This window comes from Acinonyx jubatus, chromosome A2, assembly GCF_027475565.1.
Source record: "Acinonyx jubatus isolate Ajub_Pintada_27869175 chromosome A2, VMU_Ajub_asm_v1.0, whole genome shotgun sequence".
Classification (NCBI taxonomy): domain Eukaryota; kingdom Metazoa; phylum Chordata; class Mammalia; order Carnivora; family Felidae; genus Acinonyx; species Acinonyx jubatus.
The window spans coordinates 72,551,983-72,564,323 of NC_069383.1; the positions used below are offsets into that span (position 1 = coordinate 72,551,983).

Consider the following 12,341-nt stretch of genomic DNA (forward strand, 5'->3'; position numbering starts at 1 on the left):
CAAGACGTCTCTTACCTTTATAGTGGCATGCTCAGAATCAGAGCTCAGATTCTGAAGTAAAGCTTCATTTCTTAGTTCAGCCTTCAGTTTGTACACTTCGGCTTCTGCTCTTTTCAAGGATTTTTGCAGAGTCAACTTTTCTCTGTTCCAGACTTCTTTTTCGGAAGCAATGATTGCTTCAATGTTGGCACTACCACTCAATGAAAACCTAGAAGACTACAGAAACCAGAGTATCCTTTCATGATTTTCAGGAATAAGTCTCTGAAGAAAAACCTAAATTAAACACATTAAAGGTAACCCTAGGAGATATCAGCTTTCCAATCTCAGATATGGAGGGTTCAAAGCCAATCTCAACTGACATGAAAGAATATACACTAATATCCTTTGCTTAGATTAATTTTAAAACTAAAAATCCCCGTGAAAGCCTAGCCCCAAAGAAAGTGTTTAGATTTTGCAGAGTTTTAAAATAAAAGTCTAGAGGGCTGCCTCAGTGGCTTAGTTGGGTAAGGATCTCACTTTTGATGTAGGCTCAGGTCATGATCTCACAGTTTGTGAGTTCGAGTCCTGTGTTGGACTCTACACTAGCATCATGGAGCCTACTTGGGATTCTTTCGCTCTTGCTCCCTCTGCCCCTCCCCTGCTTGAGCTCTTGTTCTTTCTCGCTCTCAAAATAAATAAACATTAAAAAATTGTTTTAAATAAAAAAGTCTAGAGACTTAATAAATGGGGCCATCTGGGTTCAAATGTAGAGCTTGGGCCTGAAACAGTACACTGGAGAAGTGGGGAAAAAAATAACCAGGCACGTACATAGAGAAGTGAGTCCCTACAGAAGCTTTGTGGATGTATGATTATGTATTTGACTACACAGCTGTCTCACAAGTCTTTCCTATCTTTATATTATTATTTTTATATTACAGATGCTAGCAATTTATTTTGTAGTTTTTAGATGGGAAAAATTTCAGTAAATGGCCAGAGTAGTTTATTAGACTGCAATATATAATTTAATGGCATCTTTCACTTGAGTTACACACATAATAACCGATAAATAATTGATGAGAACAGTCAGAATTCACATTTGAACATTTCTTTACGTGTGTCCACTGCTGGCCCATAGGTAGCAAAGTATGTGGCTTTGGAGAGAAGCAGTTCCTGGTTTGACTACAGACTTCAGTTTTCACATGTGTAAGGCTGAATGTGGATGAGAGATTCTGAACATACATAACCCAGGATCTGGCACAGAGAGGGCTCCCAATAAATAATATCTATTATCATTATTGTCAACCCTATAATATTTTTCAATGATTTTACTAAGAATCAGATACTTAATATTCGTACCCTGCTAGGGATAAAAATTGAAACTAGAAAGTAGAAACTGTAACTTTGCAACACTTCTAATGTGGCCATGCTAAAAACAGACGTACATAATCTCTGCCAGCTCCTGTCTGTCGATACCATCTGATCTGTTCTTCTAGCTTCATAACTGTGTTTCTTAAATCATTCTTTTCTTCTGTCAGTTGGCTGATATGTCCTGTTAGCTCAGCATTTTGCCTCAGTAGTCTTTCAGTCAATGAGCCACAAGAAGTACCTGGGGACACTAAGCTAGGCTAGAAAAATAAAATGATATTAAGGTTGTGTAAGCATAAATATTTATACACAATGCACATAAAAATATGAAGAGGCACTGAGAACAACAGATGTCATGAAGAAGTGGTGTTTGAGTTGAGTCTTATATAACAAGGAAGAATTTAATAGAAGAGAAGATAGGGAAGGGCATATTAAGCAGAAGGAATAGTATGTGTAAAGGCACAAAGGTTTTGTGTGAGAGTGTCTTGCTTTTCGGGAGCTACAATTTGCGTGGTAAGGCTAGAGTAAAGGCTGCCTTTACTTATGGATAATATACCTAAACGTAGTCAATGGAGAGTCATAAACGGTTTTGAGACAAGAGCGTGACACAAAATTTACGTGTTACAAAAATTCCTTTGGTAGCAGCATGCAAAGTACAGTAAATTAAGGAAGACAGATCCTGGTGTCAGGCAGACACATGACGAAGTCATCACAACAGTTCAGGTGAGAAATGCTGAAAGCCTGAAAAAGGTAATGACTAAGGACACATGGAATAGGTATTTAGGTGGTAAAAGCACAGGACTTAGTCACTGCTTAGATACACAAGTGAGAGTGAAGGAAGGTGGTCCATGGTGACCTTCAGCTTTCTAAACTGGGTGATATCAGGACCAGAAATGAGGGTTTGGGACAGGAAGAAGAAAGATGATGCTCAATTTGGAATGTGCCTATAAGGTTCCTAAGGGATCACTATGGGGTACATTTCCCCATGGAAAGAGTTCCAGTAACTAATGGAAAATATAAACCTGGACCACAGGATAAAGGTATAGACTACAATAGAAGATAAGGTTCCTAAGGGCGAGATTTTATAAGATTTGTTTGATGAAGCCCAGAACCCAGGATGGTACCTGGCATATAACAAGTGCCTGACATAAGTACTTGTTCAGTAAATAAGTCTACTGAGAACTCAGGCTGTGGGAATGAATGAGCTTTCACAATTAGAGAAAAACAAAAAACAAAAAACGGATGAAGATACAGAGAAAGAATTCATGAAGGTGACTGATGAAAAGAAATGGAAGAAATGAGAGAATACTGACACACACAAGAGTTTTTAAGATGGGAGAGGTCAAAAGTGTCAAATGCTACAAAGAAGTCAAAGACAGGGAATGAAAAGATTCAGATCAGTCAACTCTGAAGACACTGATACCATTCTGTGGGTGGTTATGAGTGGAGAGCTAGAAATGAGACTATTCTTTTAAGAAACTTGGTTATACTACAATAAAATGTCACCATAATTATTCAATAATGACAATGAAAGTTAATTTCCCTTCAAACTTTCAGTATCTTCTATTTGGGAAAGGCAAATATTATTATTAATATTTAAAATAAATAAATATTTTGAATAAACTATTTTAAATATTTAAAGTAAACAAAAAGATAAAATTAAAACTCTTTAGAAAATATGGTGCCAGCTTTAAATGGTTCATATAGCTCCATTAAATCTTTGTTCTTGATACCTTTTATAAAGAGTTTTTTAAAGCCTTACCTCTTGCCCTGGCTGGCCAGTTAACTTCTGTAGTTGTAAAATAATTCCATCAATATTTTCCTGAACCCAAATGAAATCTTCATCATCTGCTGTTTCAAACTGTAGTCTTTAAGAGAGAAAAAGTTGAAACATACCTTTCTCAATTAGCGGTACTGAGCACAAACATTATAGATGAGGTGACACTATGCTTCATCTACCACTTCTCCCTTACATTAAGTATTCTCTTTCTACAGTGCTAAGATATTTGTTTTCAGGTATATGAGTTTTGTTGAAGTGTATCACTTCACTTGAGTGTCTGACTCTTGATTTAGGTTCAGGTCGTGATCTCACAGTTTGTAGGTTTGAGCCCCACATTGGGTTCTATGCTGACATCATGGAGCCTGCTTGCAACTCTCCCTCTCTCTCTGCCCCTCGCTGCTCCCTCAAAATAAATAAAAATAAACTTAAAAAAAAATTCCCTCCCTCTGTACCTCTCCCCTGCTCGTTTTCTCTTAAAAAAAAAAATACTATCATCTCCTAATGTAAGTATGCATTAACTAAAATTTCAATTCCTGGAGCGCCTGTGTGGCTCAATCTGTTAAGCACTGACTCTTGATTTTGGCTCAGGTCATGATCTCACAGTTCATGGGTCTGAGCCCCATGTTGGGCACTACACTAACAGTGCAGAGACTGCTTGGGATCTCTCTCCCTGTCTCTCTGCCCCTCCCACACTCATGCTCTTTCTCTCTCAAAAATAAACTTAAAATTTCAATTCCCCACCCTTGGCTAGCTTTTAGTGAGGGACAGATTCTATCCAGTTTGTCTAAGAATGTCATTTCCAAAAGTCAGGAGAAAAAAAAAATCTAACCTATTGGAGGCTTTCTGGGCCAGATGATGCAGCTTTGAAGCCACACGTTGAAGCTTTTGTCTGATCATTTCTAATTCATGATTACAGCCAGCTCCTCCTTCATTCATTTCAATCAGTTTAGGATAGCCTGATTCCTTTGTCTCTCCTTCTATTTTCTGTTGAAGAACCCAATTTCTAGTTCGATCACTGGTTAAACTCCATGTGGTTGGCTAGCAATTTTCGACAGAAAAAGAAAAAGGAGTAATTATAAATGAACAACGAATCATATTCTTTCTTAAAGGAACACAATTATGGTTCAAACTCCAAATAAACTTCTATGGATTTCCTTTAGATATGATTTGTTCATAACTATTTAAATAATTCAGTACAATATCGAGACACCTGAGTGGCTGAGTTGGTTGAGTGTCCAGCTTTGGCTCAGGTTATGATCTCATGGTTTGCCAGTTCGAGCCTGGCACTGGGCTCTCCACTCTCGGCGCAAAGCCTGGTTCATCCTCTTTCCCCCTCTCTCCCCGGCCCTCCCCTGCTCTCCCCTGCTCTCGCTCTCTCTCTCAAAAATAAACATTTAAAAGTAAGTAAATGAATGAATGAATAAATTAGTCGAGTATCAAAATTACATGTTCAAAGGGCTGTAGTGTTCTTTTAAGAACTACTTTAAAAGGGCATCAACTTACCTCATTGAGATTCTGATAGAGAATTCTTCTACTTTCTCGTTTCTCTTCTCGTTCTAGTTCTTGCTTCTGGAATTCCTGCATAATGCCCTGCAGTCGCTTTCCTTCAAGGTCTAACTTATAAACTTGTTGCCTTTTCTCTTCCAGCTGGCGCTGAAGATCTTCCACTTTGGACTGGAGCTCATGCATCTTCTTCTGCCCCTCAGTGTTGGCCTCTTGTTCTGTCTGCAACGTCTTCCTGTGAACCTGCCTATCCTTTTCCATTTGCTGTCTTGTTTGCAGAGAATCCAGTTTATATTTCTCGGTCTCATTTAACAATTCTACAATGCGACTGTGTTTCTCCTCCAGCTGTTTCTGTAGCTCTCTAAGGAGGTCCTCAGAGGGCAGCGAGGGCCCAGGCTGCCCACCATCGCCCCCGCTCTGCAGCTGAGCATGCAATTCCCGCTCCCTGTCCAGGGTGTTGCTCATTTCCCGTATTCGAACCTTCTCGGATTCAAGAAGTACTTGCAGCTCTAAGTTTCGACCTCGTTCTTCTGATAACTGGGCATCATGTAGCACTCTTTGTGATTCTATTTTCTCCTGTGATTCGTTTAGTAGTTGTTTCTGTTGTTCCAACAGTAGATTTAGCTGAATATTCCTTTGTTTCTGACCCTCAAGTGAAAATTTCAAATCCTTGTAGAACAAAGTTGAATAAAGAATGTTAATATTTTTTAAAAAAATCCTTTATAAGTATACCATTGTGCCTTTATTAGTACTAAGTTGGTAGTATCTGGGAACAGAACCAGAACTGATTACCCAGTTTATTAACTCAAATTTTCAGTGGTTAGAGCATAATTATTTGGGAGAGCCAAATGATTTTCATCAAAGAACATAAACAAAAGATAAGCTAAATAATACTTTTTCCTCCAAACATTAATCATATCTAGTTAAGGAATATGAAGTAGAGTACATTTCTTCTAGAAATAATGACCTTTAAAAATACAAGTATTTTCAATATAACATGACACGAGTTCCTGAAAAACCTCATGTTGTCCAATGTCACATACTAAAAATAATGTGGTTTGTGGGAAAGCAGGGTTATAGACTAACTACTCAAAACTTACACAAATTTGTAAGGATAAAAACACAGTAGGGGCACCTGGGTGGCTCAGTCGGTTGGGCGTCTGAGTCTTGATTTCGACTCAGGTCATGATCTTATGTTTTGTGGGACTGAGCCCCATGTCAGGCTCTGCGATGACAGTGCAGAGCCTGCTTGGGATTCCCTCTCTGCTTCTCTCTCTGCCCCCCACCCCCGGCTTGTGCTCACTCACGCAATCCTCTCTAAACAAACAAACAAGAAAAAAAAAATTTTAAATAGTAATCTGTACCCAAGGGGATATCATGTCCTTGCCAGGTGGAGACCTCACTATGCATGGAGGCCACCAAGATGGACAATCAAAACAACCCCAACAAAAGAAAACAGAAAGTAATAGAGCAGAAATGCCAGCTACACAGTTTTTAAGCATACAGCTGGTGAGTACTACGTGTGGATGGAAGATCTCTGAGCCAGTGGGGCTACCATAAGTGGGCACTGTGTGTAGCAACATGACCTTCTCTGAGCTGCCAGCTGTGAAGGGCTGGAAGAGAGATCAGTGTGAAGGGACTCATTTTAAATTTTTAAACAATATGGCAGTGAGGGGTTCTGCTTCCAGAGAAGTGTCACTGTTCCCCTTCCCTAGACAAAACAGGAACCAAAATTATTCTGCATTAACCTGAATGGTTGCCCTATTTATCAATTGCATATGCGCTAACTCAAATTTCCAAAAACATACCCTGTAGCAGAAGTGTCTGTAATGCACCCTTGGACATAGCAAAACAAAAATGTACCACACCGTTAGCATTTCCTGATGGTACAGTTTAATACAAATAACATTGTAATAGTATTCCACATATAACAAAAAACTTATCGTGCTTCATGAAGAGTCTAAGGTTGACAGTTTAAAGAGACAGTCTCCAGACTCTCTCTCTCTCTCCTGTTGTTCTGGATTTTCCACAGACATTTAAAGACAAAGATAACAATACCTCAAGTTCTTCTTTATCCCGCTCTTCATTGCGTCCTAGTTTGGCTTTCTCTTTCTCCAAAGCCCACTGGAGCTCTCTGGATTTTTTGTGTTCACTTGCTAATGTGTCATTAAGCAAATGTACTTCATCTGTTTTATCTTTAACTTCCAACCTAAATCAGACAAATGAACTTTCATAAAATTACTTCAACCAAGTTTGTATTGAGAAAAAGAGAGAGAGCTTCCACTGATGAGCAGAGGCATATTATAAACCAACTAATAGGAAAATAAAAGCCACATAATAAAGATTTTTGAGTGTGGTTTATTTCACATTAACTGTTTCTAGTAATGTAGCTATGAACTATTATTTACCACTGTAAACATTTTTACAAAATAACAATAAAAATTTTCCTTTGTCTTTTACTGAACACGAGAATCACCAATGTTCAAAACAAAAAATGTCCTTGTAATGTGTCCTTGGCAAGCAGAACATCTCAGTATTTACACCAACAATTTATCCTTTTCACAAGCATTATATTTTAAAACATTTTGCATATTTTGGCTAAATGAACCACAAATTCTATTGAGAAAATAAACACCATTTCAAATTACTTGGTGGTAATGTATATCTCATACAACAAGTCTCAAAGAGACGGAACCCACAGCAGCAAATATGCCAAAACCTAACCATGAATTTATCATCTAGAAAAATTTGGAGATTTTCCCTTCCCACTGTAGTTTTTCCTACAAATAACAAAATTTCATGTTATTTACACATTATGTATAATGTTATGCTTTTATAAGATCTGCACAATGTCTCTGACAAAATTACTCCAATTCCTTCACCGATACAGGTTTATTAATAAGGAAGTTTGACACACCTGAAAGCCTCTAACTCCTTTAGGTGCTTATGTTGTGCCTTGAGCGTTGTTTCTAGTTCCAACTTAGTTTGTGCAAGTTCACTCTTCAGTTCGGCAACCACCATCTTCTCAGAACTCAGCTGTTCCTGCAGGTCTGTTGCTCTGTCCTTCATGCTGCTGAGCTCCACTTGCATCTCTAGCATTTGGGACTGCTTCTGCTGCATATTATACTCCAAGAGTTCTAAATGCAAAATTATTAATACGTACATTAAGACCTCCCAACTTGTATCTGGTTTATAAATACTTTGTTGAGAGAACTGATTTTTAACTTAGGAGATTGCTACAAAGCAAACGTGAAAGGTTACAGTCCCAAAGTTGGCAATTTATAGAAACACATATGAATACTGTCCTCACAGTGCTAATAATGGTTAAGGTTTCAGAACTATAAATATATAGGACAACTTTGGAAAATACTTAGGCGTTACCAAATAAATGTGAAATTATGTATTCTATCACTCAGCAATTCCACCTCTGGGGTATATATACCAAGAAAACTTATGTATGTATGCATCAGAAACATAGTATTACCAACAATGTGCAGAACAGCACTGGTTGTAATATCTAAAAAAAATAGAAACAATCCAAATGTTCAACCACAGAATGGATATATACATTGTGAGAATTCTATACAGTAACAAAAATAAATGAATTGGAGATGAATGCAGATGTTCAGAAAAATATTAGAGAGAGGTAAAGGAAGTAAGGCACAAATATATATAGAATAATAAAGTTCAAAAGCAGGAAAACCTTAAACTTACATGGCTTAGGAATATACAAATAGGTAGTAAAACTAAGGAAAAATCAGGATAATGGTCTAGGTTACTACAGAGGTGTGTGTGTTTGGGAAAGAGCTTCAGAGGTACTTAACAAAGGTGAAGTTTCCACAATTCATTCACTTAAAGATTTGTTATATATTTTTGCATTTTGCACTTTTCTATATGTATATGAAGTTTACAACCAGAAAAGGATTTAAAAAGAAATAATTACTTTCATTGTGAATTTATTTTCCTTTCAGGTGGTTAACCTCACAAAGAGCTTCAGAACTAAAAAAAGATAATGAACTTAATGGGCTAAACAACCTGATAAAAGCAATGCCTGTTTATTTTATTTTTTAAATGTTTATTTTTGAGAGAGAGAGCATAAGAGCAAATAGGGGAGGGGTAAGGAGAGAGGGGACAGAGGATCCAAAGCAGGCACTGAGCTGACAGAGTAGATGCGGGGTTCAAGCTCAGGAACTGTGAGATCATGACCTGAGCTGAAGTTGGATGCTTAACTGACAGAACCACCCAGGCGTCCCCATTTTAAATATATCTGTTTAAAAACCAACTGGACAAACCTTTAATTCCCAGAGTAATTAATGTAAATTATTTACATTATATGAGAATAAGAAGAAAATGTGACTGAAAGGAAATGTGTTTTAAATGAATACAAAGAGGGGAAACAAAGTGAAATATTTCCACCTATTTGTTGTTACCACATGAGACGGACAAACAGCATACCTTGGCTTGGTTGATCGCTTTCTTGTTCTCTTTTCAGAGTCATTTTCAGACCATTCAGTTGAGCATGCAGTGCTTGAATTTCAGATAACAAACTCCTTCTATCTGCTTTCTGGAGGCATTCCATAGCTGCTTGATATTCAACATTCTGTAATAATGCAAAATAAAAAAGCAAGTGAAGAGAGTTGTAAGAAGAATAAAATTAACAACCAGGAACTCTGGAAAAAAATGAAATACACATGCTAAAATTCTGGTAAGATGCTAATTTTCACTTCCTACTCATTAGGATTTACTTTTTAATTATTAATCTTTACATTTATTTTGAAATTCTTTAAACATACAACAAAACACAAATATAATAAACACCCATGTACACAGCCTAAGAAAGAGCACTTATATAGCTGAAGCCCCTCTATGTTTAACTCCCCAAACACCTCCTCTGCACCACCTGCCTGAGAAATCATCAAATTTGAAGTCTAGTCTTATTTTCATGCACTCTGCATATTATGTTATATACACACACCCTAAATAGTATACAGTACTGTTCTACAGTACTACTATCTAAATAACATCATATGGTGTTTTCACTTAATGAAATTAAGAGATTTTCATGTTGAACTAACCAGAATAACACATATAGCTATATTTCACAATCATTCTCAACGTTAAATAGTATTTCATGGTATGAATAATACAGTACATTTTATTTGAACTTTTCGTATACTTATTACTTTTTTGTTTGCACATATTTGTATCATTCGTTCATTTTTCCAGTGGTGGTTTATTCTCATTGGATATTTGGTCTTTAGTTTCCTTTTCTTATAATGCCTTTGCCTGGTTTAAGAATCAGAGAAATACTGGCCTCACAGAATGGGTTGGGAAGGATTGGTATTAATTCTTAAAATGCTTGGTAGAATTCACCAGTGAAGCCATCTAATCCATCACAGGCTTTTCTTTGTGAGAAATTTAAAAATTACTAATTTAACTCTTTGTAATGGGTCTATTCAGATTTTCTATTTTTTTCTGAGTAAATTTTGGTAGTTTGTATATTTTTAGAAATTTGTTTACAAGGCTATGGAAACAATTATTTTTAAAGTTACATTCTGTTGTTAAGAAATCAGATTAAAAATAAAACTTATTAAAATATTAAAAAAAAATATTTAGAGACACCGCATGAATAGGGGAGGGGCAGAAAAAGAGGGAGAGAGAGAATCCCAAGCAGGATCAGCACTGTCAGTGCAGAGCCCAATGTGGGGCTCAATCTCACGAACAGTGAGATCATGACCTGAGCCGAAATCAAGAGTTAGACGCTTAACTAACTGAGCCACCTAGGTGCCCCAAGAAATCAGATTTTTCCATCTTGATCTTATATCCAGCAACATTACCAAACTTTCTTATCAATTCTAAAAAACATGTGTATAGGTCCTTTTTTGTTTTCTATATGGATGAACATAGAAAACATCCATTCGTATGGATGATAGGTCTTCTCATCCCTAATTCTTACTTTTTATTGCTTTGCTTTGTTAGCTAAATCTTTAGGACAAGGTTGAACAAGCTACTGAAGTTAACAGTATTTAAAGAAAAATTTTTTAATGTTTATTTATTTTTGAGAAAGAGAGAGGGAGCACTAACGGGTGAGGAAGAGAGAGAGAGGGAGACACCGAATCCAAAGCAGGTTCCAGGCTCTGAGCTGTCAGCACAGAGCCCGATGCAGGGCTTGAACCCACAAACTGTGAGATCGAGACCTGAGCCGAAGTTGGATGCTTAACCAACTGAGCCACCCAGGCGCCCATGAAGTTAACTGTATTTTTAACATTTAACTATAATTAAACTGTATTTTAAACATTTAACATTTAACTATAGGTATAATGGTGGTTGTAGGTGTTTATTAAATAGACCCTATGTAGTTCAAGAAATTTCTTTTTGTTTTTAGCTTGTTATTTGTTTTAAAGTATAAAATTCTTCATTTTATTTATTTAACTTGCTGTATCTCTTGAAATGATCACTAGTTTTATTTTCTCTTTAACTGTTAATGAGTCACATGAGTTATTTTTAATGGTATGCTACCTTTGCATTCCTGGATAAGTATAAGGTGACTGTGTCTCTAAAAAATATACAATGGTGGATTTGGCTTAATATTTTGTTTAGGATTTCTGCATCTACGTTCATGGATAAACAGGCCTGTAAGTTTTCTTTCTTGTATTATTCTTTGTCTGATTTTCGCAATAGGGTTACATTTGCTTCTTAACAAAAAGACAGGGCATTGCCCCAGTCATCCAACAATGGGAAGCATATGATTAAGACTGGAATTAGCTATTACTTGAATGTATGCTAGACTTCACCTATAAAACCTGTAAAAAAAAAAAAAAAAATTTTTTTTTTGAGCTGGGTATAATTCTTCTGGGTAGATTTTTATTTTTATTTCATATTTTGATATAATTTCACACCTACAGAAAAACTCCAAATATTGTACAGGAATCCCCATATAGCCTTCTTCCAAATTCTCTAAATGTAAACCACATTTGCTCTATCACTCTCCCTGTATATATCTAGGTGTATCCTCTCCCCAACCCTAACCCCTGATAACCACTGATCTGTTCACTATCACTATAATTTTGTTAATCCAAGTATTATGTAACATATAGGAGGTTTAGGGTATCCTTAGTTCGGTCTTTTTTAATTGCTAAGTAGTATTTCATTATATGGATGTGCTGTAATTTGTTCATCCATTTACCTGTCAAAGGACATTGAGCTGTTCCCAGTTTTGGGGTATACAAATAAATCTGTTAGAAATATTCTTGTATAGATTTTTACAGAGACATTCGTTTTCATTACCATCTGATAAATACCACAAGTGTGACTTCTAGGTCATATAGTAATTGTATATCTAACTTTATAAGAAACTGCTAAATCATTTTCCACAGTTGACTCTCCCATTTTATGTTCCTATTAGCAATGTATGAGGGATGCAATTTCTCTGCGTCCTCACCAGCACTTGGTACTTTTGCTAATTTTTATTTTGGCCATTCTAATAGATGTATTGTGGCCTCAATTTGTTTTGGTCTAATATATCTCTATGAGTAGATTTTAGTTCAGCACAAAAGTGAGGTAGTGTACTTTGTATCAAGAAGCACATGATGTCTGGTTTGTTCTGTTACTGATGATATTAATTCTGATCACTTGGTTAAGGTGGTATCTGCAAGGTCTCTCCACTATACAGTTATTACTTTTCTTTTTATAATTAAAAAAGATTTCCTGGGAT

General features: G+C 36.4%; 1 protein-coding gene across 8 annotated transcripts in view; it reads right to left on the minus strand.

Moving 5' to 3' along the window:
- The window catches only part of AKAP9 (A-kinase anchoring protein 9), a 151,834-nt gene that overhangs the window by 10,595 nt on the left and 128,898 nt on the right, over nt 1-12,341 (minus strand). For all 8 annotated transcript variants that reach the window (XM_027071866.2, XM_053218467.1, XM_027071869.2 and 5 more), the window contains 8 exons: nt 9,083-9,227; nt 7,545-7,764; nt 6,686-6,836; nt 4,628-5,296; nt 3,954-4,162; nt 3,107-3,212; nt 1,422-1,604; nt 16-216 (listed from right to left, as the gene is read on the minus strand). In XM_027071866.2, the coding sequence (XP_026927667.2) occupies nt 16-216; nt 1,422-1,604; nt 3,107-3,212; nt 3,954-4,162; nt 4,628-5,296; nt 6,686-6,836; nt 7,545-7,764; nt 9,083-9,227 (1,884 nt within the window). The remainder of the gene's footprint in view (nt 1-15; nt 217-1,421; nt 1,605-3,106; nt 3,213-3,953; nt 4,163-4,627; nt 5,297-6,685; nt 6,837-7,544; nt 7,765-9,082; nt 9,228-12,341) is intronic.